The sequence below is a fragment of the Apaloderma vittatum genome, unplaced genomic scaffold (genome assembly GCF_000703405.1).
Source record: "Apaloderma vittatum isolate BGI_N311 unplaced genomic scaffold, ASM70340v1 Scaffold43464, whole genome shotgun sequence".
NCBI lineage: Eukaryota > Metazoa > Chordata > Aves > Trogoniformes > Trogonidae > Apaloderma > Apaloderma vittatum.
The window spans coordinates 12,890-38,121 of record NW_009712905.1 but is presented as its reverse complement, the minus strand read 5'-3'; the positions used below and the strand labels follow the sequence as shown (position 1 = coordinate 38,121).

At 39.4% G+C, this 25,232-nt stretch overlaps 1 protein-coding gene across 1 annotated transcript; it reads right to left on the bottom strand.

The window, feature by feature from the left end:
- ACSBG1 (acyl-CoA synthetase bubblegum family member 1) lies at positions 1–21,841 on the bottom strand. The gene is made up of 13 exons (XM_009868141.1): positions 21,692–21,841; positions 16,543–16,760; positions 15,783–15,871; positions 14,885–15,005; positions 13,284–13,364; positions 10,338–10,487; positions 7,179–7,355; positions 6,466–6,647; positions 5,188–5,421; positions 4,510–4,727; positions 2,236–2,375; positions 989–1,235; positions 1–307 (listed from the first exon to the last, which is right to left on the bottom strand). Exons 2-13 carry the CDS (start codon positions 16,672–16,674, stop codon positions 231–233), a joined length of 1,848 nt encoding a protein of 615 aa, XP_009866443.1. The 5' UTR covers positions 16,675–16,760; positions 21,692–21,841; the 3' UTR covers positions 1–230.
- Between the last annotated feature and the right edge of the window lie 3,391 nt (positions 21,842–25,232).

Sequence of the window (25,232 nt, the reverse complement as noted above, 5' to 3'; positions counted from 1 at the left end):
AGGCCATAAAGTAAAAATGGTATTAGAAAATGGTCACACTATGTAGATGCTTCCGTAAAAAGGACAAGCGATCAGCTGAGTATTAAGAACAACTAAATTGACACAGCAGTTTTCTAGTGGTTCAGTTCAATAGACTACAAAACCAAAACAAGCATAAATCTTCATTAATACTTTTGATTAGGAAATATTTTCTTTAGCTCACAGATCTTAATGCTTGGACGAAAGACTTCTTATTCTTCATAGAAGGAGTCTACTTCATTTCTGTATTTCTCAAGCACGGTGAGCCGTTTTAACTTCATTGTCGGACCTTAAAAGAGGCAGTTAGTCACAACAGCAGAAATAGGTATGAAAATCCTTCTCAGTTTGAGCTTTGCTTCCTAAGATTTTCTACTGAAGACCCTGACTGGAAGAACAGCTCCCACTCTGTAAGTGTGGATACCTGCTACAAGCCAGAAGCAAGCGTGAACATCTAAGGTTTCCTCCACATAAGCATGAGGGCTTCAGAGGCAGCTGCAGATAGGAGGGTGATGACTTGACTACTACTACTTTCTTCATTAAAAATAATTTAAAGTGTGATGTTTTTGAAAGCTTTTTAAAAATTTCCAGTTTATTCAAAGAGTCTGCTAATGTGCTTGGGGCTCTGTTAGGCTTTCACTGTCTTGCTTCTCTCTCTTGTTTTTTAAATGAGAAATTTTCAGTATTATTACTGGAAGTTATTGATACTGTAATGCACGTGGAATTAAGCAGGATTGATTGTTTAATTGCCCAAAGCAATGTGAAATTTAACTATAGAGGTGTAATTGTAAACAAGCACAGACTGATACATAAAGGCACAGCAAAAATGCCAGTATTTGTATTCTCTTAACACTTCATAACCGATTTTTTCCTTTCCTTCTAGTGGCTGTACCAAAATTTGGCATACAAAACTGTGTTAGATCAGCAGCCTCTTTACTGTGTGTATGCCTCATTATAAATCAGTAAACCTTACCTAGTTCTCCCCCAGAAATGGAAAAATCTCTTGGCAGGACTATCCATTTTTGAATACAATGAACCCTATTGGTAGCATTCAAGTTGACTTTGTTGATTCCCTCCTGAATGGCCTGGTAGATTGCCTGGTCTCTCGTAGCTACAATCTCTGATACTTTAGTGGCTTTACTGCCAGTCTTCTGGCAGAAGTCTCGAGCTTGCTCGGTGAGAATGTCAGTGGGATCAGATGTATCTGGGTCCAGCACGCTCTAAAATAGCAAATGAAGGGAATCACCAAATGGTCACTCTTAGAAGGCATTACATGTTTCTCTCATCAGATTCTCCCCAACTGGTAAGAATCAAGAAGGCTCAGCATCAGCACAAAAACATTCTGTAAACCTTAACAAGCAGAAACTTATTCTTTCCACTTGGCTACCAAATGCAAATATTTTTGTTTTATATGCAGATGGCATGAATAGACTTAAAATGTGTCAAAGAATTAGGCAAACAGGTCCCTCTATAGACCTTGAATTTCTACCTTATTTTCTCTCGTTACAGGGCAATATTTAGCTCACCATTAAATTCAACTACTGTGGTGTAATGTAAACAGTTTGAGACAGAAGCATTCTTTGAAGTTCTTTAAATAGTGTTTCTGTTGTACCGGTAGACAGGGAGTATCAGTCACAGAGATTAACTGGAGCAAAACCAAAGGGTCACAAACTATGGATGTACACAGACAAAAGTGCAAATGTTTTAGAAAAAAATGAATTCTCAATTCAAGTCCAAAGCTATTAATTATTTTGTTCTACAGTCATCCTTCTTGTGTGACATGAAAAGAACAAATTGTGGATAAATGTTTCTGTTGCAAAGTCTGTTTCTGTTGGATAGTTTCTGTTAAAAACTGGCTCTGCCCATAACAGAAACATTTGTTGGCTTTGCTCACCTGTAAGAATAAAACCTGTTACTGTGCTCCACTACAGAGACTTCTCACTTTTTCAGAATTTCTTAATTAAAATTTTTAATTTAAATTAAAAAATAGGTCTTATTCTATGTATAGGAGAAACAGCAGTAACCATGATGATGTTTAGTAGATCACCTGGCCATAGGAAGTTCAGACTACTGGGATTTGGTCTGTAGTCGCTATATATTTTATTCCCACTAACATCCTCCTATCTAATCTTAAGTCTTTTTACAAGCAGTTCAAAAAATTCTTCTTTTGTTAGGTGCAAATGTATAATTTCACTGAGATCAGTATTAAAACTGGTTTACCTTTAGGGTCAGGAACATTGACAAGAACTTCTTTTTATCTCCAATCACCATAGCGTTACTAATAATTGGGAGTTCTTTCTTAACAGCATCTTCAATTGGAATTGGAGGCACATTTTCACCTCCAGCTGTAATAATCAAATCTAGGCAAAACCAGAAAGGCTATTAGTTGAATTCAAATAAATTCCAAATCAGGTTAAAGTCTGGATCAACCCACTTTTCTTATTCTGACATAAAGAATAAGAGAGATTTTTTTTTTTTTCCCGAAGGTCATGTTTTCAAAGAGAACAAAGTCAATTAATTCTCTGCAAAATAAAAATGCTAATATTTTTCATATATGTGCTCAAGTTCTCAATTCTCCCTCGGTGTAACATATTTGCTCCAGATAGTTTTTAAATAATCCAGTAACAGGTTAGTTCTTCTCAAGACACTGTTGCATAATCTGGAACTTTGAGCAATAATCTCTTCCGAATTAGCACAGGATTCACTCTCTATTTTACTGTTGCTATCTCACCAAACAACAAGTTCATTGTTAGCATCATGATTAAAACTAATTCTTAAAGCTACCAAGAGGGGTCAGACAAAAATAAGTTAATACTGCAGGAAGGCTGCATAAAAGCAATGTTGAAAGAAGGGTGAGACAAAAGTGAAGAAGGCAAGAAAGCTTGTTGTGGAACCAGTGATTCCTGCTCTACTTTTGACAGGAGGGGAATATAATGACAACTACGATGAGAAATAACTTCCAGTCTATACTCAACCTTTTGTTATGGAATAGCCAGGCCCTGATCTCATAACTATATTGCTCTCCCTCGTCAACACACTGCACACATTTGAGGAACCACAAGCAGCGTTTACAGAGATGAGAGACTTCTGTCAAACCACATACCAAAATCAGTTGTGTCCCCAAACTTATCTAGGTCCATTTTTACCTTTCATTTCACCTTCCTTTTGCCTCAATCCTGTCTTTGTTTTACATCCTCTGCCAATCTCTCTGGAATTTATCATTATCCTAGATGTAAGCTTTTTCCCAGCTGATCCAGACAACTGTAATAATTGTAACGACTTTTTCCACAGCTCTACAAATACTCACCCTGCATGGATTTCTGTAGCTAAATCTGTGTGCTTTACAGTTAACGAGTCCTAAAACTTGTAAAACTCAAAGAACCAAAGGAAATAGTGCTGTTACAGTCAACAGAAGAAAAGCTTCTTTACTACCTTCTATTAGATTTTACTTTATTTGGACTTGGAAGGAAAACTTTAATGGAATTGGACATACAGTTATTTTATTCCAGATGGTCTAGCTATCCTGTAATTTAGAGTAATTGTTAGTAATTGAGTAATCAAGGAAGACGTAAGTGAAACAGAAATGTTATGACAGAATGAGACTAGGAATTGCTAATTTCTATGCTAAAGGAAAATGAATCAGACAAGAAAGCAAGTTAAAATCAGAATAGCTGCATTCGGTGCAGGCTATGAATAGTATCTACTTGAGTCCTGATTCCTAACAGGGCACTATGTCAGCCCATGGCAAACTCACTCATCTGTCGTATCTCCCTAGTGATTCATCATACATTCTAAGACATCAGTTACTCAGCTTTACATCTTCTTCAATTACCCCTCGGTTGTGACCAATTCCACTCTCTGAACATGCATTGTGAAAAAAAGCTTTCAAGTAAGCAAGTGACCAGTCTTATTCATGTGAAACTTCAAGCTATGTACGGTAATGATATCCAGGGTTATGTACCGTAGTAATACCGAGGTTTATTGCTGTAGCTTTAAATTGCCCTTCTGCTCTCGAGCTTTAATACTAGTCTCCTAAGGCATCAGAAGAACTGAGCTCTGACCTACCGCAACAACTTTTATATCACAGAGGGCTGTCTCTTGTTACTGTCTAAACATTCTAAATGTGCAATTCAGACAATTTAGCAAGATTCAAAGGGAGGCTGGACAGCTTAATGGATCATTAAAGCTGAAGAAGACACATTAACCCTGCATTAGTATTTTATGTAACCAAATGTAATACCAAATAAAGGTTTCAGAGATAAAAACCCTTATTGTAGGAACAGAATCATCTCTAACTACTACAGACTAGAGCAAAAACTTCCCTGAATAGGGCACACCACAGTTTCCTCATAGGAAACTTTATTTTTCCTTCCTATTAGGTCAATGCTGCTGGTATTAAGAGGAAAGACATTTAATTAGATGGGCCACATCTGCCATGTGACTGAACAGTGCTGACCAGTTACCATAAACATGAAGCAAGATTTTGCTTATTACCTTTAATTCTTCCAGTGACATACAGAAAGCCATCTTCGTCTAGTTTTCCTAAATCTCCAGAATGCAGCCACCCATCCTCATCAAAGGCTTCTTTTGTTTTGTCTTCCATATTTAAATAACCCATGAAAACAGTCCTTCCCCAGAAACAGATTTCTCCATTGCCTTCTGTATCTTCATCCACCAATTTCACTCTGCAGCCAGGTACTGGTTTACCACAGCTATTCAAGAAGAGCAGAAGAAGCCACAGGGAGCGTAGAAGTATTAAACAAAATACTGAGTAGACATCTAACGTGCCAAATCCCCAAATCTATCAAAATATTAGTGACTGTAAGTAACAATCTGTTGTAACTTTTTGAAAGCTATGGAATATTGATTCCATAGAGCAGAGATGTTACAAGTATCTAAGCACATTTTGGCTCTCTATCTCGCCCTGTGCATTCTGAGCTTTTTCCCTCCGTACCCTCAAGCGTAAAATTACACGGTGTGGCATGCTACGGAGGTGATGCCTTCAGCTTCTGACCTGGAAGTTATTTCGCCGCCCAAAGTCACGACAGAGTGGCAGCGCATTGAGAGAAAACAAAATAAGCAGTAAGATCTTCACTGAACTTAGTAAATGCTTTTTCTCATAGATATAATGAAACACACTTATATTAAAAAATAAACAAAAAAATAAATTACCTGTGCTGCCTGTAAATATAAGGCCCAGACAGGCAATGTGGGCCTGTGGTCTCACTCATCCCATAGGCCTCATACAGAGTGATGTTCAGACCCAGGAAGAAATACAGCGTTTCTCTGTTGAGAGGAGCTGCACCAGAGAAGTGCTTCTGACAGGACGAAAAACCCAGGGCGTTGCGTATTTTTGCAAGCACTAAGTAGTCAGCTAACCTTGTCCAGAACTGCTTTAAATCACTGCTGAGTACAAAACACACAAGAGCAGACAACAGTAAGTCAGAGCGACCTGTGAAATTTTCAAAACAAAATCAGACACAAATTTTGTTTAGAGATATATTTGCCATTTAGTTTTGGGTGTTGACATCATTGCACCAGTAAAAGCAGGTTACTCATTTGCCCTTTTTTCATTTATTCAGTGTCTTTCATTGCTAGTGAACTCCAACTTGAGATGTCTGAATGTCACAAATATATAAAGAATCTATAAAAAACATATTGTATAAAATAAAGCTTTTATACTCCTGATTATCAGTTACATGTGTCTCTCAGAACCTATGCCACTAAAACCTGAAACCTGCAGGACATATCTGAGAAGCTGAACGATATCATTTTTGGAATACCATTTTCTGTAAGGCAGTTTCACACTTAGTTGTGTCATGTTTTAAATAACCTTGGAACAGCAAAGAAGTGTCAATGAAGTTAATGTTTGAATGTATACAGCATGCTGTGTCTGGGCAATCTTATGGAGAAAAACACCAGTGCTATTCAGGACAAATATCATGTACTTAGAGCTTAGAGAATTTGTGGGAGGTGTCCCTGAGTTTCTCTGTGAAGAGTATTCTTACTCACAAGGCGCATATCCCAAAGTGTCACAAAACAGTGTGGCTGGGTTGTCCTCCAAAATTTCCCTTCTCGCACACCTCCTCCAAATTCCTGCCCTTTCCTCACCCCAGTAACTGGCACTTGCACAGCCACATGGTGCACTGCGTCAGGGAACCCCCTCAGTGGAAAACTATCCTGTTCAATTCACAAAGAGACAGAACTGGGCGACATGTTAGTGGGAGTGTGTCCTCAGGGAAGATGGAGGGACACTTCTAAGAGTCACCTGTGTTTAACACCAGCCTACTGTAATTGGCAATTACACCCTCCCTCTTGCATTGTATTTGCTGTGTTCCCAGGCCAAATTTTACCCATTTACACTCAGGAGTCTCACTGATGCTTCATGGTTTATTACAAACAAACAGCTACTTTCAGGCGGACACAAGTCTCACTCACTACAATACATACCTGCTTGAGCAGTTTAGGTTTCTCTCTAAGCTAAGTGCCATAGCCCATGACAGTATTTTCTTCTTCATAAAACCTGACTGAGCAGAAGCATCCTTTAACCTCTCCATGATTTTCTCCCATACTCGAGGAACTCCCATGTGAGATGTTGGCTGCACTTCTTTTAGCGTGTTGATCAAGCTGCCCTGTTAAAATCATCAAATCGTTTCAAAACATCGCAAAAGGTCCACAGCAGCGATAAAGTGGTTTGGTGATGCAGTCTGCATCTTGCAATACTAGCACAAAGAACATCACTAAGCACGTAGGATATAAAGAAGGACTGCTGAATCTACTTCAGTAGACATATGCACTAATGTGTGCCAGCTCTGACACATCAGGGGAGGTATTTATACAAGAAGGAACACACTCAGCTGGTTTAGTTCCTTCTGCCTCCCTTTTCTCTAAAAATTACTTATACTTTTTTTGCTTTAGATGTACGCTTTTCTTAAAAGTTCTTAAAAGGTTCTTAAAAGATCCTTATGGATCTGGATTATATATTTCAATCAGAGTCTAGAGCACTGGATCACACATCTAATGGATTTTATTTTTCTGCAATTCTTACAACAGACTCTCAGTCTTCATCCTCTGCACCTCTTCAAAGACCATTATTCTCTCCTTGGGATGTTTTCTAAGAAGAAGAAGTGCAAGCTTAATTAAGTGCAATACAAGACAGATACCTTTAGAGCATCTGGTTCAGCAAAGTAAACTTGCTCTCCCCATTTGATTCCAGTCCACAGGTCATATATCTGCGCAGCTATATGGCTGAGTGGGAGATAACTGACTATAGACTCCTGCTGGACCTCTGCAGGCTGCATATCTCCTGCTCTGCTGCAATGTGCTGATGTCCAAGTTATCTGTTTAAATAAAACACATCAGGTATGGTGGGTGGGGCGTTTTTTTCCCTTTTAGCAGAAATTAAGGATCTTCATGCTATGCTACCATAACTATGAAGAATGCGTGCGTGCAACTTTTGCAATTGCAATCTTTGACAACGCACCAGACCATCAACTCCCTTGGGGAAACTCAGTCAAAAGTAAGACAAACTTCACAGCAACAGACTTGCAGATAACGTAAGTAAATGCAGTCTTTCTGCTGCCTGACTGGGCTATGAACCCCACCAACTTCCCACACCCTAGTGACACACTGAGCAAGGCAGCCACAGGCAGAATGGACAAGGAGTAGATTGATCTGCCCCTTCTTTTGCAATTGTCCTACTGTGCATACTTTCTATGAAGCTGGCCCTTTTCACCAGTGAGATGTCTGTATGTTTACCAGAAAAAGAACAATAAATACTCTGTGATCAATGAACGCCAAGGACAGTTTAGTATGAGCAATAAGCTCGTTGTCTTGTACTGCTCATCACCTAGCTAGGCACTAAGGAGGAAGACTGCAGCTGTATTCTGCTCCTCGGGACCCTCTGGGACATTCACCACAGCAGTTCACAAGCGGCACATGTCGCTACACCCACTCACGAGTGCTACTGCAGATGTGAATAATTTGAAGATGTGCTGCTTGACTTCTAAGTGAAATTGGACGGTATTTTCTCCTCTTCTTAATTCCCACTTTATCTCAGAAGATGCAGTTCAAGGATGTGCAATATGCCTATCTTCATTATCATACGGAAAACCCACAAATGTATGTGATGGTATGAGGAGGGAAGAAAAAGATTTATGCGCAGAGTTAAAAAGAGACCAAAACCACACCTACCCCCCCAAAACCCAAATAAACAAGAAAGAACTCTTTCACAGAGGAGTCTCTAATCTGAAATGAGTAGCGCAGGACATAGAAATTAGATTATTCAAGAAAGGGTAGAGATGCAAATCACATACAATACTCGTTATCACAGGGAGTTCCTGCCAGCTCCTTTGCTTTGTAATAGATTAGGAGGTACAAGTGGACCTTTGGTTTAAGGAAATAGAGATCCTAAGGATAGGTTTTTAAGGAGCAGGATGGTGTCGGGGCAGGCTACTCCAAGTTTAGATGGCAGCACTGGCCAAGTGGCTATGGAAGACTTCCACCGTGGGCAGAATAGCAGGTCTCCAAGATGTGGCCATATTGATTGCTTATCCTCCAGGCCTGGCAGCATGCAGACACGCTCACAGCAGATCCATGTGAGTGCATATATGACTGACTCAGCATTGGTTTTGCACATGGACAGTAGCAAACCTCTTTTGACTAAAGAAGGCAGCAGCACAGCTACAGGCAGGGCATGTTTTCCACTGCTGATCAATGTAAAAATAGCCTGTCTGTGATCAGCAGCCAGGAATAGTTTGGCAGCTAACATGGAAATGACACCAGACTCCTTTGAGATAGAGAAGCATAAGGTCTGCAATGTCAGATCAGTCTTTCTGTCTACCAAATCCACTATGCTCTGCTTCCAGATACTACCATACTAGTGCCCCAGATTTGGGTGAAAGGCTTCTCAGTGCGCACACTTGCAATAGTTTATGCTTTATTTTGAGAGGCCACAACTTGGACCAGCTCTTTCACAGATTGTCTATGTTGTCAAGGGTTAGTGCTGGGCCAGCCACAAGACAAATGACAAGTGCTCTCTATTAACCCCTCTCCCCTCCCAAAGGGGAAGAAAAAGGGAGTAAGGGAGAGAGAGTTATGGACTGGGATCATGGGCAGAATGGACAAAGTCCCTGCCGGACGCTGGCCATTGAAAAAGAGGGCTTAATTCTTGTGATTTCTCAGCTTTATACTGAGTACGAAGTACTGAGTACACAGACTGGAATACTCTGCTGGTCAGGTTAGAGTTACCTGTTCTATCCACTCCTTCCTGCAAGGGTGACCTTTTTATTCACAGCCCTTTTATTTAAGGCACTCTAATGTGGCACACAAGATTTAACAGTGACTCTGGTTTCTGTAGGACCAAGTACAAGCTACAGTCTTTCTGCATACCACTCCTTGGTGGTAACTATAAACATCAAGTGCTGTCACTCTGAATAGCAGACACTGTCTGTGAAAGCATGCCGCTAATTTCAGAAAGTGCAGTCACTTAAAAGAGACTTAGCTGAAAAGTAAAATTGTTTCTGTTCTAGCTCAAACCAGGACATTTGTCTTCAGAAAAGGTCTCTACCACTTTCCAATCCTGCTTAGCCACCTTGGAAAAAAAACACACAAAAACCACGATAAACCAAAACAACTATTTTTCAGATCTTTGCTACCAAACCTCTGTGGAATGTCTTTTATGCAAATGACTTTGCTTTTCTCTATCGCTGGAAAATTTTCTCTTCACAACAATGCAGGTACAGCAATTTTAACTACCACCACTATGCAGTAGAGTTGCATCATCCTCCAGTGAGAGATGTAAAAACCCAAGTCCAGGAATACAATAATGCCAAAGCGTAAAAGAAATAAACAACAACAAAAAAACAACAAAAAAACCCACAGAAAAAAACAGCAACAAAAAACCCACCCCACACAGCCACCCTTTACTTTTATTAAAATTTGCAAAAGCAGTCCATCAGGCTGCTGATTGTTTTAAGATGACCTGTGACATCACCTGTGAGATTTTATGGCAATCTGAATTATGACATTTACAAACATATGCATTATATCGCACAAGAAAACCAGTTAATAAAAAATTCATATTCATAACATACTGTTCAACCTTGTGAAGCAGCAGTTTGAACAGGAGTTACATTCTTGACCTTGCTTATGCTTTACCAGACACAGCCGACTACATTTTGAATACTGCTTTGTAGTACGCTGCCTTGTCACAAAAGCAGGGTTTCAAGGCTCTAGTACGCACGTAGTCATTTCAAAACACAGGAATAAACATCCTTACACCTTGCTGGTTTTATGCTAAAGGAAGAGCCCGAAGTACATACATTGTCATGACTCAGCATGGCTCCTTTTGGCTTCCCAGTTGTTCCAGATGTGTATATTAATACACAGCATTGATTCGGCCTTTGAGAATTAATAATATCATCCAAAGTAGTATCAGATACGTCATCTCCCAACTCCAGAAACTCTTGCATCTAGAACATGCAACAAAAAACACATGGTATCAAATGGCTTCTTACAAGTGGGAAAGATGCAGTACCATATCAGTCTCAAAAAAAGGCAGAAAACTTCAGTGCCTGGCTCTGAACACATTTCCAAGACAAGACTCCCCAGGCCTTACCTATGTAAGAAATACAGTAAGACCAGCTTAGAACTTCGATGTGCACATTGCCAATAGGCTAAAATTGCTCTGCCATGCGTCTTTTCAGTGACTAGGAAGGGAATGGCAATACTATTTATCCTCCCAAGATGGATACTATGAACAAGTCATAGAGGCTAAAAATTCTGTTAATATCTCAGACCATCAGAATGACTTTGAGTCTTATTTAAAGGAATCTGGATGTACTGTTTTTAAGTAAGAGTACACTGGTGACATTTCATCCATAACTTCTTGTCCTCTGTATAAATACAAATATAAAGCAATTGCATGAGAAGTTCTTTGCAAAAACATCATTATCTAGACGTATGAATGTTTGCCCAAATTACCTGCTATTTTACGGCAAACAGAGCATATGACACTGGTCACAACTCCCATTTAAATTTGACTCGATCTAGAATGAGCTAAACCTTTTATGATACTGGACTTTTGTGCCTCACATCTCGGCCCAGAAGAATGCTGCAGCTGATCTTCTATATTATATTGGTTACTCCCAGATACTTCTATTGCATGCAGCTGATATGCAGCTGAGTGTACCACTGATTTTAATGCTAATTGAAAACTAAGGTAGAACAAAATGTTTTAAGAAAGTCAATAACCCAACTGTCAGTTACCTCTTGGAATCAGATGATTCATATTGTGCTACAAAACTGTGTTATTCATAATGCAAGATGCAGCATCTCCATTCTCCAGTCATTTCTTGGAGATATGTCTAGGACCACACAGGAGTAAAGGTGATGATGTGAAGGAGGTAAAAAAAAAAAAAAAAAAAGAGCCTGCGCTTGAGGTTGATCGTTTCCTTCAGACCTCTGCCATTGCCAGTGTGCTAGTAAGGTTACAATAATTAGCCTCTGCCACACCTTTTCTGGGGTGGCATGGCTGTCCTAAGGATTATTCACCAGATTTATACTTTCTTCCAACAAATCACATCTCAGAAAAGAGAGGCAGTAGAAAGCACAGCTCTGTAGCAAGTAGACGACTTGCCCCGACAGAATGTGGCTGCATCAATTTCCCTGAAAAGTCTAGAGGTGTCAAAGATGTAACTGTTTCTATGTGACAAAGCAGTTGTTCCTGTTCTCCTGACCTTACTGTCTTCTCCTACTAGAAGGCATCAGGCATCAATGTGTTGCCTAGGCTTTGTTTACTGAACAGTACCTGCAACAGACACTGCTCCCATTCCAGAGTGTGACGGGTACAAACAAACACTCACACACGTCACGGACTTAGCATTTGCCTTCTGGAACACGCACTGATCAGCGAACCAGGGCTCTGCCCTTACTGCAGCAATTGCTCATTACATGTTAGCTGTCAGCTTGCCACACAAATCCTTTTCAGCAAATGCCACGTGCTCTGGCTGGTTTGCTTTACATCACACAATAATAAACAATAATTTCTGTGTTTGGTGATTTCAACTCTGATTTTTTCCTTTAGATGACATAAACTGTGGCAACTGTCAGTCACTCTCCCGGCTACCCTTCTCCATCGAGAAAATATGTCGAACATGACACCCAAAGAGGGATGTTTTCAAATATATCAGTTCTCAAGCATTTAAGTTTCAGCAAGTGAATGTTGTCCCAGAATTAATGGCTAGTACTTACTCTTTTTACTAAGAAATACCAATAGTAAAATCATCTTTGTATTAATTTTTTTATTATACTGAGATGCAAGGCATGCTTTATACCAGCACATACAGTATAGTAATAGTAACTGTTTATTATTAAGAGTTATAACCTATTCAGCATAGCAAGATATTAAAACAAAAGATTTTTTCTTGCGTACCTAGGAGCCCTTAAGATTATCAAAATTGCAAATGCTTAAATATATTTCTACACTGTTCAGTCTTCATCAACATCTTTTCTCCCCAGCTGAAGTTTTTCAGCCTAAAATCTGTTAATCTGCACCCTACTTAAAATGCTGATTTCTGTATTCATACTGCTTAATTATTTTCAATTATATTTTCAAAATATATTGAAATAACATGTTTTCAAAAATCCATTCTGCTTCAAGTCCTCATATTTCTTCAACTAAAGGCTCAAATTCTACCACTCAGAAATTTTGGATCCTGGGTTTGTCCTTTTTTCTGCTTTAGCTTTAAGATGTGATACGATGACTTTGCATATACTATGAAAATATGCTCCTCTGTGTCATCCACAGTTATTTCTTTCCACTTGATGCCTATAGCCACAAATATGTGGCACAAACAAAATGCAACTATCCTCTGTAAAAGCACAAGCATTTTCATGTTCTTGGATCCAGAGCATATCTAACCACAATTCAGTTTTCACTGCCACCAGTGGATGACTTTTTTTGGTAACCATTTGAGAGCCCACATTTCCATCTAGAGCCTACAAGTGTTTTGTTAACCCAGTCAAGTAAATGTCAGGAAGACACAAGACAGACAGTTAAGCAAGTTAGCTCTTATTTTATATGTCAAGTATCAAAGATGAATTTACAAGCAAAATAAACCAGAAAAAGCTGATGAAACTTTTTAACGTGTTTGCTGAAACCCAGTAACGTGTTCTAAATGGCAGACATTCCACAGAACAAACATAGCAGAAATTCATTAAAGAAATAATACCCCATGAATTGTAACTCTGTTCTAGCATTCACATACCGTATACAAATTGGGATGTCTCTCTAGAATGGAGTCCTTATACAGCACAACAGCTTTCAAGTGTGGCAAGCGATTCCAGATCTGTTGGATTTTTAAATACAAATTTATTCTTTATATCTTGTATGGGTTTTTTTCCATTATAATACTGCCAAAATTGTAATGCCTTGACAGTCACAAGAAACCTCCTGTTTCCCTCCACCCTCAAATATTTTCCCCTAAACTAACAAGCAACTGGGTCAACAAGGAGGGGGAGAAGGAGAGAAGAAAAGGAGATGCTGCACAGTCTGCTCTAGAAATATGTTTTCATTCCAAAGATTTTAAAAAATGAACCAGAAACAGCTCTTCAGCATCCCATCTCATAATGCGCCAGAGAGCACATCAAGGAACAGTCTAAGTGAAGCCAGAAGCTGACCCCAGTTGCTGTGATTATCATTTAAGATAGAACTGCGAAAAGAGTCCTACCTTCTGGAAGGAAAAAAAGTAAGCCATATGCACATTTTAAGTATAAATTAAAAAACCAAGCTGCAGGCTTACAGGCAGACAGCAATGGCTGCTGCTTTCAGTAGCGCTCTCTCTGCTTTGCATTGCCTGTAGAGAGCATTCATTTCACCAAACTTTGTGGGACCTGGTGCCTCACAGCTGCCTTTGAATTAGTCACAGTTTGAACTGACTTGATCAGTCTGTGCTAATACAAGAGCTGGGGCTTGATGGTAGCTATTATGTATAAATTACTATAAGGGTAACAACTGAAAAGTTACATTATTATTTCAGACTTGGGTTCTTACAGAAAAAAGAAAAAAAAAGATTAAAAAATACTTCAAATAAAGCAGTGCTGGACAGAACTGTCCTTTCTTTTTTTCTAGACAGAAAGGTGTATGAATCAAATCCCTCAAGTTCTTTGATTTATATTCTTCTCTCCACATCTACAGCAGCATAGCCTGCTATTTAGTCAATGACATTGCAAGAAGGTTTGTCTGACTGTATGGCTTTCCTAAATACTTATATAAAAATCTCTCTTCCTCCAAAATGCATATGAAACAAATCTACAAAATACAAAAAGTATTAATGTATAACTTATATGAAATATATTTGAAATAAATCCATGGATATTTTCTCTCTGGCAGGTATATTTTTTGGCAGAAAACTCTATCGTGGAGGGTCCCAAGTAGGAAAAGATGACATTTTGGAAAGAGGAAATTCTGAACACTAAGATCTTTCACATTTAAATGGCAGGCATTTACAAACTTGCACCATCCTAACCTCTTCCATTCAAGTGGACTGTGCGTTTCCAAACAGAATCATGTGGTCACGTTGTAAAGATGGGATCAAAATGTGGGGCTTTTTCCAGATTAAGTGTGCAGCAAACCAGCTGGTGAGCTCTCTGCTGGAGGGAATCAGAACTGCTTAGATGTGAGCCCCAGACACTAGAGCCCAGAGCTACAAACTACCCAGGAGCTCAAGTATGAGATACCAGACTTCCCAGTAAGAACACTCCCACGGAAGTTTCCCAACACAGACAGTGAATATGGTATTTGCGATCAATAAAGCATCAAGAAACGGGAAAATGATGGCTTTTAAGTAACCATTCAGCCATCTTGTACCTGCATTATCTTGTCCAGTTGTTTCTGATTTTCCACAACCATGATATTGGTTTTGCTGTCATGAGCAATGTAGTGGCAGGCCTCTGGAGAATTGGTTGTATATATTCCTGTGACAATTCCTCTGTATCAAAGATAGAGATATATAGAGAGATATGAACATGTATTTATACACACACACACAAATATACACACACTTAATATCAAAGCTCAGATGAAAGCTGAAAGAGCACGTAGAGGTAGAAGTAAGCAGCACAGCTGTCATGTTTGTTTCAAGTATTCAGATATACATGAAAATCCTTATGCACACTGTGAAAACTAATCTCTGAACTCTACTCAGTAGAAGATGCTGTCGACTAGGATTCAACATTTTAATCCACTCCAGGGTACACGAGAACTAACTCAGGAAGTGGTAAAAAAAATCCCACATATGTCCTCTTTCTGTTCAAGCTGCACACAGATACCAATCTGAATTTTACTAGCACAGAAGCACCTTAAGAGGTAAAATCTGAATTTTATAAATGGGGATCAGGACAGAAGGAATCAGGCTACATAGTATTTATTTGTCACTCCATCTGAAGATATCTTGCTGTATACAAATACCGTTAACATAAAACTGGGAATCTCATGTGTTACCCACATCTTCCAGTGATACGATACCGTACAACAGCTTCTGTGTGCCTGTCACAGTTAAGCCCACTGCAAACAGGATTAATTTATGAGTGTCTGGACTATTTTGGATATACTGCAAGCAATGACACTCCAGCAGGTTGCTGAACAAGCTAATCAGCTGCAGCACAGCTTCCAAGATAGGACACCAGATACTGATTTGCTACATTTCCAGACCTAGCAAAACAGAAATCCCCACATCCTCCGCAAACTCAAAACAAAGAAATCTTACCCAGCAAAAACAGCTCCCACAGCTGAGATGAACCATTCTGCAGAATTAAATCCAAGGATTGCTACACTGTGGAATCGTTCAAGACCAAGCTTAAAAATAATAAGCATCAGGTTACAAATATACACTGGAGAGAAACATATAGCATGGAAGATACACACAGATATACACTACAGAAAGTTTTGATTTATCACTTCAGTATTTACACACCCACATACACCTCTGTGTTGATATTGATAGCAAAACCAGTATTTATCAGCAACTAACATAATCTAAACTTCCCACTGCCTTCTCCTGTGTGGTTGGGCTCTGCTGCCCAGAAAGGCCCAAACCCCAGAACTTTTCAATATGCACAAGAGTATAATGAGTACTAACCTTACCCTATGTTTAGAATGTTTAAAAATTTGCCTTTAACTCACCAAATTCATGGCAGTGCTGTTTTCAACTATTTTTCTTTTTTTTTAAATCTTAAGGCCTCATGCTGAGCTTTGTACCAGTGCACCAGTGAGACACAGCGTAACACAGCAGCTCTTCACTTGCAGCCAAGTTCCCTTAACAGCAGCGTTATCTCTTTGAGTAAAACCAATTTTCATCATTATTATTGAAATAAAGAATATGACTGATGATCTTCAACTACTGGCAAAGCCCCTGATACTGCTGGGCTTTGGGGTTTTTTTGTTATTTTGGTGCTGGGGGTGCGTGTGCAGGGTAGTGTTCTTTCTTTAAAGGAGAAAAAGGAATTGGTTGTGTTTCCTGTGCCTACCTTCAGGAAGCTCTTGGCTGCTTTCCTGGAGAGACAATAATACTCTGAAAAAGTTATCTTCTCCCACTTTCCATTCTTTTTGCTGGCCAAAGCGTTAAGGGAACCGTATTTTTCCAGGCTCTCCGTGAACATCTGATGAACTGTTATGGGAGTCTGCGGACATGAGTTATCTATTCTCAGTCTGACTCTGCCATCAGCAAACGAAGTCCACAGAGGCTCTGCGAAGTAAAGCACTAGTATCATTTCAAAATATCATGTGACTGTGTACCAAAAGACAAAAGGATTGAACAAAGACTGCAGGTCTAAGCACAACTCTGGCTCTCCCCACTTTTTGAGAAGGGCTTTCTAGTTTTAGAACTATCAAATACACTGTGTAGAAAGAGAAATCTTTACTTCTTACACTTGGTTCTACATCTTGAATGAAAGCGCCACCATACAGGTTATGCGGATCTTTTGTGTGTTACAGGCGCATCACCAATTCCAGAAGAATCTGTTTGCCCATACTGAGTCCTGCACAACCCCCTATCCCTTGAGCTAACAGAGCAGCTGGTGAATCAGAAGGCTACAGAGATCTGAAAGACCCTCTTCAGCATCCAAGTTCCTTTGGTTTGTCATAGCTCTTGCCTCTGCCCTTACCCTCCAGCTATTCTCCTTCTTTCTGCCCCTGTCCACCACTACTTTCCACAGTTTTTTTACTTGGTCATCTGCCCTGTCTTCTAGTACGTATATCCACTCCACACACTCCTGTCCCACCCTATTTCCACATCAGCTTTCACTTTCTTCTGCTTTTGTTTTGTCTTTCTACCGCCTACCTTTTTTCGCCGCTGTATTTTTCCTCCCCTTGACAGGACACAGAGCACCAACTAAGGTCACTTGGCTCTCACCACTGGTGCCAAGGACTGGGGCAGTCCCTGGCATTCCCAGGAAATTACTGTCTCAAAGATTCTACTTGGCTCTTGCAAACCCAGTAGGAAGCAGGCAGAGTATAAACATACTCCTTAGAGTATCTAGGGGTTAGTAACTTGAGAAAATTTAGGTGAATCCTGACAAGGAAGGCAAAAACACAACTCATGACTCCCCTATAAAGTAGGTAGTTGCCATACTTTTGAACAAAATAGTGCAAGAACATCTTAGGAACATTGTTTTTCCTTAGATTTACTTTCATAAACAAAGAAGTATTTTTAGCATAAACATAAACCCAATATATTTTACAGAGAGATGGTAGAAAATTTCAGACCAGAGAGTTAAGGCTTTTCAGAATTAAGAGTAACAGAGATAGAACCTTCTGAAGCTCTTTTTTCAAATATTTTGGATTTTAGGTGTGCAGCTTTCCCACTAAAGTGTAAACTTTCAAGAAGAATCTTTACAGGAGAAAAAAAATAGTTAAAAACTTTGTTTACCACTTAAACAGTTTACAGGTTTTCAAGTGACTTTTTACAGTACAATTCCAGACTTGTGATACTTATGTTAATATTTATTTATAAAAGTGCATTTTTTATTAAAATATTTTCTAAAAAGTCTGAAATAATACAAACCATAAACACATCAGAATTTTTGTATTTTTATGATCCAGTTTGTTATTCCTTTGCACCATGTATGACTGAACAGTTGTGACATGGTACAGGCTCTCTCTCCCAGAGATAAAACAAATAGAAAGCCCATTTTTTTTTTCTTTTGCATGAATAATCAGTTTGGCTGAAATTGTTGGACCTCTGGGATCGATGAAGGAGACTGCATACTAGTTTAAATTAATTAATTAATTAATTAATTAATCCTACAGTTGAAAGCTAATAGAGGAGTGAAACCTTCTTTCTGTTCACTATCCAACCTGCAAGTATCCTGGTGACTGCAATACAGGCAATGTAAATGAATTGGGATGTTTATGGACGAACAACTTGGAGCCATATAAAAAGCGAAAGAACAAAGGTCACCTTTCAGAGCAACAAACAAAAAGACAGGCTGATTGTGCATGACCTGAGTAACTTGGAGTGATATTCGTAGATGTGCCCTGAAAAGCAGCAACTAAAACAGTAATTTAACTTCTGATCGAAACTGGTTCAGATTTAACTCACAAAACAGCATCGTGACTACATGCCAGTTCCTGCAAACCATCACTGTGCTCTAATGACGAGAGAAGGTAATGAGCTCTTTGCTGGAGGCATTTCTGACGGACAGTCATCATCTCAGATTCCACAGCTACGAGGCCATTACAGTCTGCTGACAACACAAATACATCATCCCTCCTCTCACTCATTACTCTTTAGTTTTCTTCAAAACATCTGTGGCCCTGAAAGCTTAACTTCTTTTTAGTAGAAGCTGGAGCATAATACGCACAGACTGGAGTCAGAGCTTGGCATCTGTGTCAAACTTCCCCTTGTGCCAATAAACAGAAGTACAGAACTCTGAATTTCAAGTGAAACTGACTGTATCAGCCAGAAAATAAACAGAGCGATTCTCTTAAAAAAATACAGAAACCAGCTTCCTGTTGCTTGCCTTGCCACAGCTGGGGGAGGAAGATGGTTTTCTGCCATATTATCAATTTTCCACAAGAAACATGTAACTTTAAACTTTCAAACAGAAAAGACTGAATAACTAGCAAAAATCTTTTTAAATTAGCCAAAACATACACAAATTGTTCAGTTCATGGAAACTCATACATTTTCCACTGGAGGAAATGGGAACATCTACAGACTGCAATAAAATATCCTGCTCTTCACATCAGTAAACTACTACTGATGTGGATCAGAAAAATACGATATCCTACAAAGAATGCTTCTGCGAAGTGACATGGAGGGAGTGGTGCATCAAGACGAGCACAAAGTAAGCTTCATAACAATACTGACGCTTCTAAAACTGATTACGATGCACCAAAATGGAAATGTGTGGAGGGTGTAATCAGAAGGAAACATCACTAGAGAAACATTGCCCAGGCATGCAGGAATGGGAAGTCAAAACTCAGTTGGAACTGAAATTGGTGAGTGACCTGAAGAGCTTCTACAAGTACACTGGCAGCCAAAAAGGTGAATCAAGGATAGCATGGGCAGCCCACCGACACAGGACTTGAGAAGGGCTGATGTGCTCGGTGCCGCCTTCACCTTGGTCTTTAGTGGCAAGATCAGGCTTCCTAGGTTTCTGTGCCTAGTGTCAGGTGAGAAGTTTTACCTACAACAGCAGAGGAAGATCAAAGTAAGGACTGCTTATGCAAGCCCAACACATACAAAAATGTCAATGGGCTTCAGCGTGTACACAGAGAGACCAGGCCAAAGTCATCACAAGCTTACTCTTTGTCATGTCTGAAAAAGCACAGCAATCTCATACAGCCTCCACGACAGAAAAAAGGCAAATGTCACACCTGTCTTCAAAAAGGGGAAGAAAGAGGCTTGAAATAACTGGAGGTTGGATTCAATTCAGTCTGTGGAAGGGCTCTTCTAGAAATTAGAGGTGGGGAAAATCTTCTTCTAGAAATAGAGAAAATTTTCTTCTAGAAAATAGAGATGGGGAGAGCAGTGGCATGTTGTTTACCTTACCCTTAACAAGGTCTTTAACAAGGTCTCTCCCAGCATTCTTGGAAGGTTTGGATGGGATGGAGTTGGAGTTATTGGTGGGTAAAAAATTGGCAGGATAATCAGTCTTCAAGAACAGCTGTCAGCATTTCTAAGGCCAGCCAGCAGTCAATTACAAGTGACATTCTTCAGGGGTTAGTCTTGAGAACGATACTGTTTAATGACTACATCATTGCCTTGGACAACAGAATGTGCCCTCACCAGCTTCAAAGGTGACACCAAACTTGGGAAATTGGCCAACCTGCCAAAAGGCAGGGCTGCCACCCACATGGATCTCAGCAAACTAGAAGAATGGGCTGACATAAACCTCAAGGCTCAACAGGGGTCTTGCACTCGGAGTAGGATAACCCCATGGGGCAGCACAGACTGGATGCCAGGTGGCTGAGCAGAAAAACCTCTGTGGTTCCCAGTGGAAAGCTGAATGCAAATCAGTAGCCAGTAGAGATAAAGACTAACTACATCCCAGGCTGCATTAGCAAGATTGTAGCCTGCAGATGAAGAAAAGTGATTATTTCCCCCTACTCAGTATGGAAGCCCCAGTACGAGAGAGAGATTCTAAGAAATTGAAGCAAGCCCAGAAGAGGGACTCCCAGATGGTCAGGGCCTGGAGCATACCATGTATGAGAAGCCCCTGAAGGAACCAAGCTGCTTCTATCTGGAGAAGACAAGGAATTAATGTGCCTGCAGTCTGCCATGGGCTGAGTGGGGATGCTATAAAGAAGACAGATTCTGCTCAGAGGCACAGAGCAGAAGAAAAAGAGGCCATGGATACAAGCTGCAGCAAGGAGAATTCTTACTGGATAAAGAAAAATAATTTCACAATGCAGGTGACTCAGCCCAAGAAAACGGACTGAGAGGCTGTGGAGTCTCCATCCTTGGAGGTTTTCAACACTCTGCTGAACAAAGCCATGAGCTTTCCCAAGAACAGAAAGTTAGACTAGTTGCCCTCCAGAGGTCTTTTCCAACATAAATTAATTTTGTGATTCCATCAGTGTAAAAACAGCATGAATGAGTTCTCTTTTAACTTTACACTGGTTTTAAGCCAATGTAATGTTTGCTACCAGTAGTAAGGTTACTCTGGATTTGCATATGCATTAGAAAAACCCACACCTGGCCTGGTTCCCCAGGAATGCGCTTCTGTACATCGGTGGAAAAGAATGGAGAAAAAATTCCAGAACAATCAGCAATCTTCATTAAACAACTGTACTCCTGAGGTTCCAGAAGAATTTTAGAAGGAGAAAGACACTTCCGCACAACTAGAAAATATCAGAATCTCCTTCTTTTCTCTTGATGTACAAAGCAGTCCCACAACTAGACACTGAGGTTCCTTTTCCCGGCAGATTTTTTGGGAGAAGTTTTTGGCATTCAGTCCTCACTTCACCACTCAGCTTCTGCATAGTTGTGTGATGTTTCCAAGTCAAACACTGCTTTGCTTCTCATTTAAATGGATAACAAGTAGTGCCACAGATTCCCAAAGTCAAACAAAGGACGAAGGCTAACAGATCGAAAGCTCCTGAAGCCTCAACTTAGAAACACATCTGAACACTAATAAAGGAACTGCTTAATTAAAACGGATTGCGTGTGACTTGTGTTTGCAGGAAAATGATGATGGAACAGGTGGAATGGCTTCTACCCTGAGTCGTTAACCTCACCTTTCTTCCAGAGGCTGTGGTCACCTCTGCAGGAGTGGCTGAATGGCATGTGCATTCTTTCCTGAGCGTTGTGGTTTACAGCCCAGCATATTACTCTAAATTGCAGCCAGCAGCAACCTCTGGGAGAGAAGCAGGGTAGATAGCTGACTGCAGTAACCAGCGTCCCAGATAAATTCTTAGAAAAATAGGTCAGAGCCTTCACAAGCACACTAGCAAGTAGTCTGCAGAATCACAGCCTCAGTAATAATCTATGCATACAAGGTGTGTCTCAAATAGTTCAATAAAATACCTAGAAAATGTGAAAATAAAAGTTAGTTACTACTGTTATCCATCCAGATTTATTTCCTGCTTACTGAAAACCACAAAGCAAATGGCTAGCAGTTCAACCAACTGTGTACCAAAAAATTGCCTTTGTAAAAATAAACACATACGCAAACAGGTATATATTTATACATATGTATGAAGTCTGTATGTGAGATTTCTATATAGATCTGTTATTTTTCAAAATCCACTTGCAGGCATTGCTCCAGTTGTCTCATAGGACAAATATTCCCTGTTTAAATGAGAAAATTTAGGCACTGGTAGCAGCCTCACCAAGGCAACAGGGAGCTCCCTCAGGGCTGCAAATCTTCCAAAGAACCTTGGAAAGTTCTGCTGGTAAACCTCCTATAAGCCACACAACTAGGCTAATTTCCCACTGCAATTAGTTTAAAATAGTTGTCAGCTGGTAAGTAAGCTGTGATGCCAAAGGTAACAGAAGGATTCGTATGATTTTCCACAGGATCAGGCTATGTTTCACTACTAATCATCTCAAATATAGACAAAAACTGGGTCAAACTACTGAATTCGTGCAAGTTTAAAGAGAGCTCCTGAAAATGTTTCAGTTGCCCTGATTCACTTCAGTTGGATTTTATTTTTGGCTGCATCTCCAGCCCTGAAAAATTGTCAAAACTTGCTAGAAGAGACACAAAAATTACATTAAAAAAAAAATCTAAAACCAGGTCAAGTTTCCAAGGATCATCTGTTACCTGCTGGCTCTATGCCTTCATCTTGGGTCTCCTCCAAATGAGGCAGCGAATCTCTGCAGACAGTCTGTGCATCTGTAAAGGTTCTAAAAGAAAATACACCTATTAAAACGTTATCCAGGAGTGCTAGTAGGATATAATGTACAATGTATCCACATGAAAACAAAAACACAGTTTGCAAGCAGTTAGAAATACAAACAGGAGAAAATAGAAAGCTCAGAGGAACAAAGGACGTTTTGCCTCTTTGTTGCAAGCTCTACCAAAATCGGGTTAAACAGGGAAATCCCTTCATTCTAAGGATGATGTTCTTATTTCACCTAGTGGAGTTTGGGTTTCGACATCATGGAATACATCAGATGGAAACACTAATTTTGAATCTCAAAAGAAAGGCTATGAACTATGCAAGTATAGAGAATGAATTATCAATCTCAAACTTGACCATACTGCCACTGTACTAGCGTCAAAATACCTTGTAAATTGTCACTGTTGAGACCTGAAGGCCTGAGGTTAAGAGTTTATTTTGTTGTTGTTTGGGGATTTTTAAGGCTAGGAAGAGAATGAGATTTAGTTCATATTAACAATAATGATGTTTCTCAAAAACTTCACCAAAGCAACAAACTATCATTGTTACATGGGTGAAATTAACCTCTTGGCTTAAATTAACCAGATAAAGTTTAAAGCACAGGTAATACAAACTCAACACCAGGAATTCTATAGGCTAACAGAGACTGTACAGGATTATATCAAGAAAATATCTAAACAATAAGTAAGCATTTAGAAATTACTGCCTGCATACAACAATGCACTGCAGATTATTCATGAATGGCAGCATCCTCATTTTTCAATTCAGCTGACTTCATTTAACGGAACAAGAGGTGGGAATCAGCAGCCTTCAGAGGCCAAGAACAAGTTAGGATTACCTTCATTCCCTCTCAACAGAAGAGCCCCGAGTCAAGCTCAATTAAGTCCTTCCCCTCCACAGTACAGTAAATTAACTCAAAATGCAGAAAAAAATTCCAAAACACTTCCTTCCCAGCTTTCAAACAAATCACAAATAACTTGGATTGCAGGTTTTTTACATGGCAGTGTCGGGTAGCAAACTGTAGGACCAAGCACTACACCAGACATTATTTCCCATCTCATATTAACAACTACATTTTGCAGAACACCTACATGTAAGACAGCCCTAGAATTTATTAATGGTATTCACAATGAAATCATACTTTAAGAAAGCCTTAACCAAGCTGGCTCCCTTTTACAAGACTTCATCAAATTCTTCACTCATCAGAAGTGACCATCACAGTTCATTTCCCCTCTTGCTATGACCACGCTGCTGATCTCCAGATTTCAGAGCAGGCTGCAAAAGCAGCTGAAGGAAAATGAGGAGTCATCACTAATCTTGCCTGCGAGGATATTTCCTCTCTTGTTAATGGCATAATGGCACAAAGCATGAAAGCAGCGAGTTACGCTCTGAAAACAGTCACTGGCTTGGTTGAAGGCAGATGTTGATGAGACACTGAGTAATTTAAACACAGAGGCGAATTATATCGCATTTTGAAAGGTAAGCCTGTGTTTGACATATGGGAGAACGGTGACTTAATGACATGGGATTGCAGGGACAGAATGATGGATAAGGAAGACAAATACATATAAAAATACAAATAAAATTGGGAACAAAATCAAAACAAAACATCTAAAATAATTTTAAAAACATACATTTGCCTGCCGTTTCTAAACAGTTTAATAGTTCTTGAAATGTTTCCTATTTTAGAGAAAAACTACAGTTGATGTTTAGAAATCTAGTGCAATCTTTTCCTTTAATTATCTTTTGAATACTAAGGCTTTTCCAATTCTTTTTATTTTATAAAACAAATAAAACAAAATCTTAGCCAAATGATAACTTTTGTTGAAAACGAACAGTAAAAAAGCCCTCAGAAGAAAACAGATCTGATTAGTGATCTATCAGAAGAGCCTCCCATGAGGCTACTTACTAATGACTTTTCCCAGTATAATGACTAACGCCTTTAGTTTTCTTTTTTAGGATACTGGTTCAGTTTACTTTATGTTCCCTTAATAGAAAAATAATCATCGTACTAGTCTGAACATCTGGACTTGCTTTCCAAGTCTTCAACATGCAAACATCATTATGTGGAGCTCTATGCATGTACTATCTTCAGGAGAATTCAAGTTAGTAACACTGTGTGCAAAGTGGTTGTTACCTGCTTCTGTGGACTAAGCAGTCAATTTCAGAGTTGTTGGGGTTTTTTTCCATGAAAATACAATTAAGAAATTTTCTCTTCCATCAGTAATTTATGCATATATTCACAACCATCACTTCTGAGTGAAAGAAGATGTTTTTAATGTGGTTAATATTTAACTTTTGTTAGGAGTTAGTCCTTTAAACTTAAGTAAGGATCCAAGTATGGTTATGTTATCTGGAATTATTCAAG

Bases quoted from the DNA above. Each gene is read 5' to 3' on its own strand.
- ACSBG1 (XM_009868141.1), bottom strand. From the start codon at position 16,674: ATGTTCACGGAGAGCCTGGAAAAATACGGTTCCCTTAACGCTTTGGCC. The intron at 6,648-7,178 runs GTATCTGTCTTG...TGATTTTAACAG, and splicing joins CTGAACCAGATGCTCTAAAG to GGCAGCTTGATCAACACGCT. The intron at 5,422-6,465 runs GTATGTATTGTA...TTTTGTACTCAG, and splicing joins AACCTAAACTGCTCAAGCAG to CAGTGATTTAAAGCAGTTCT.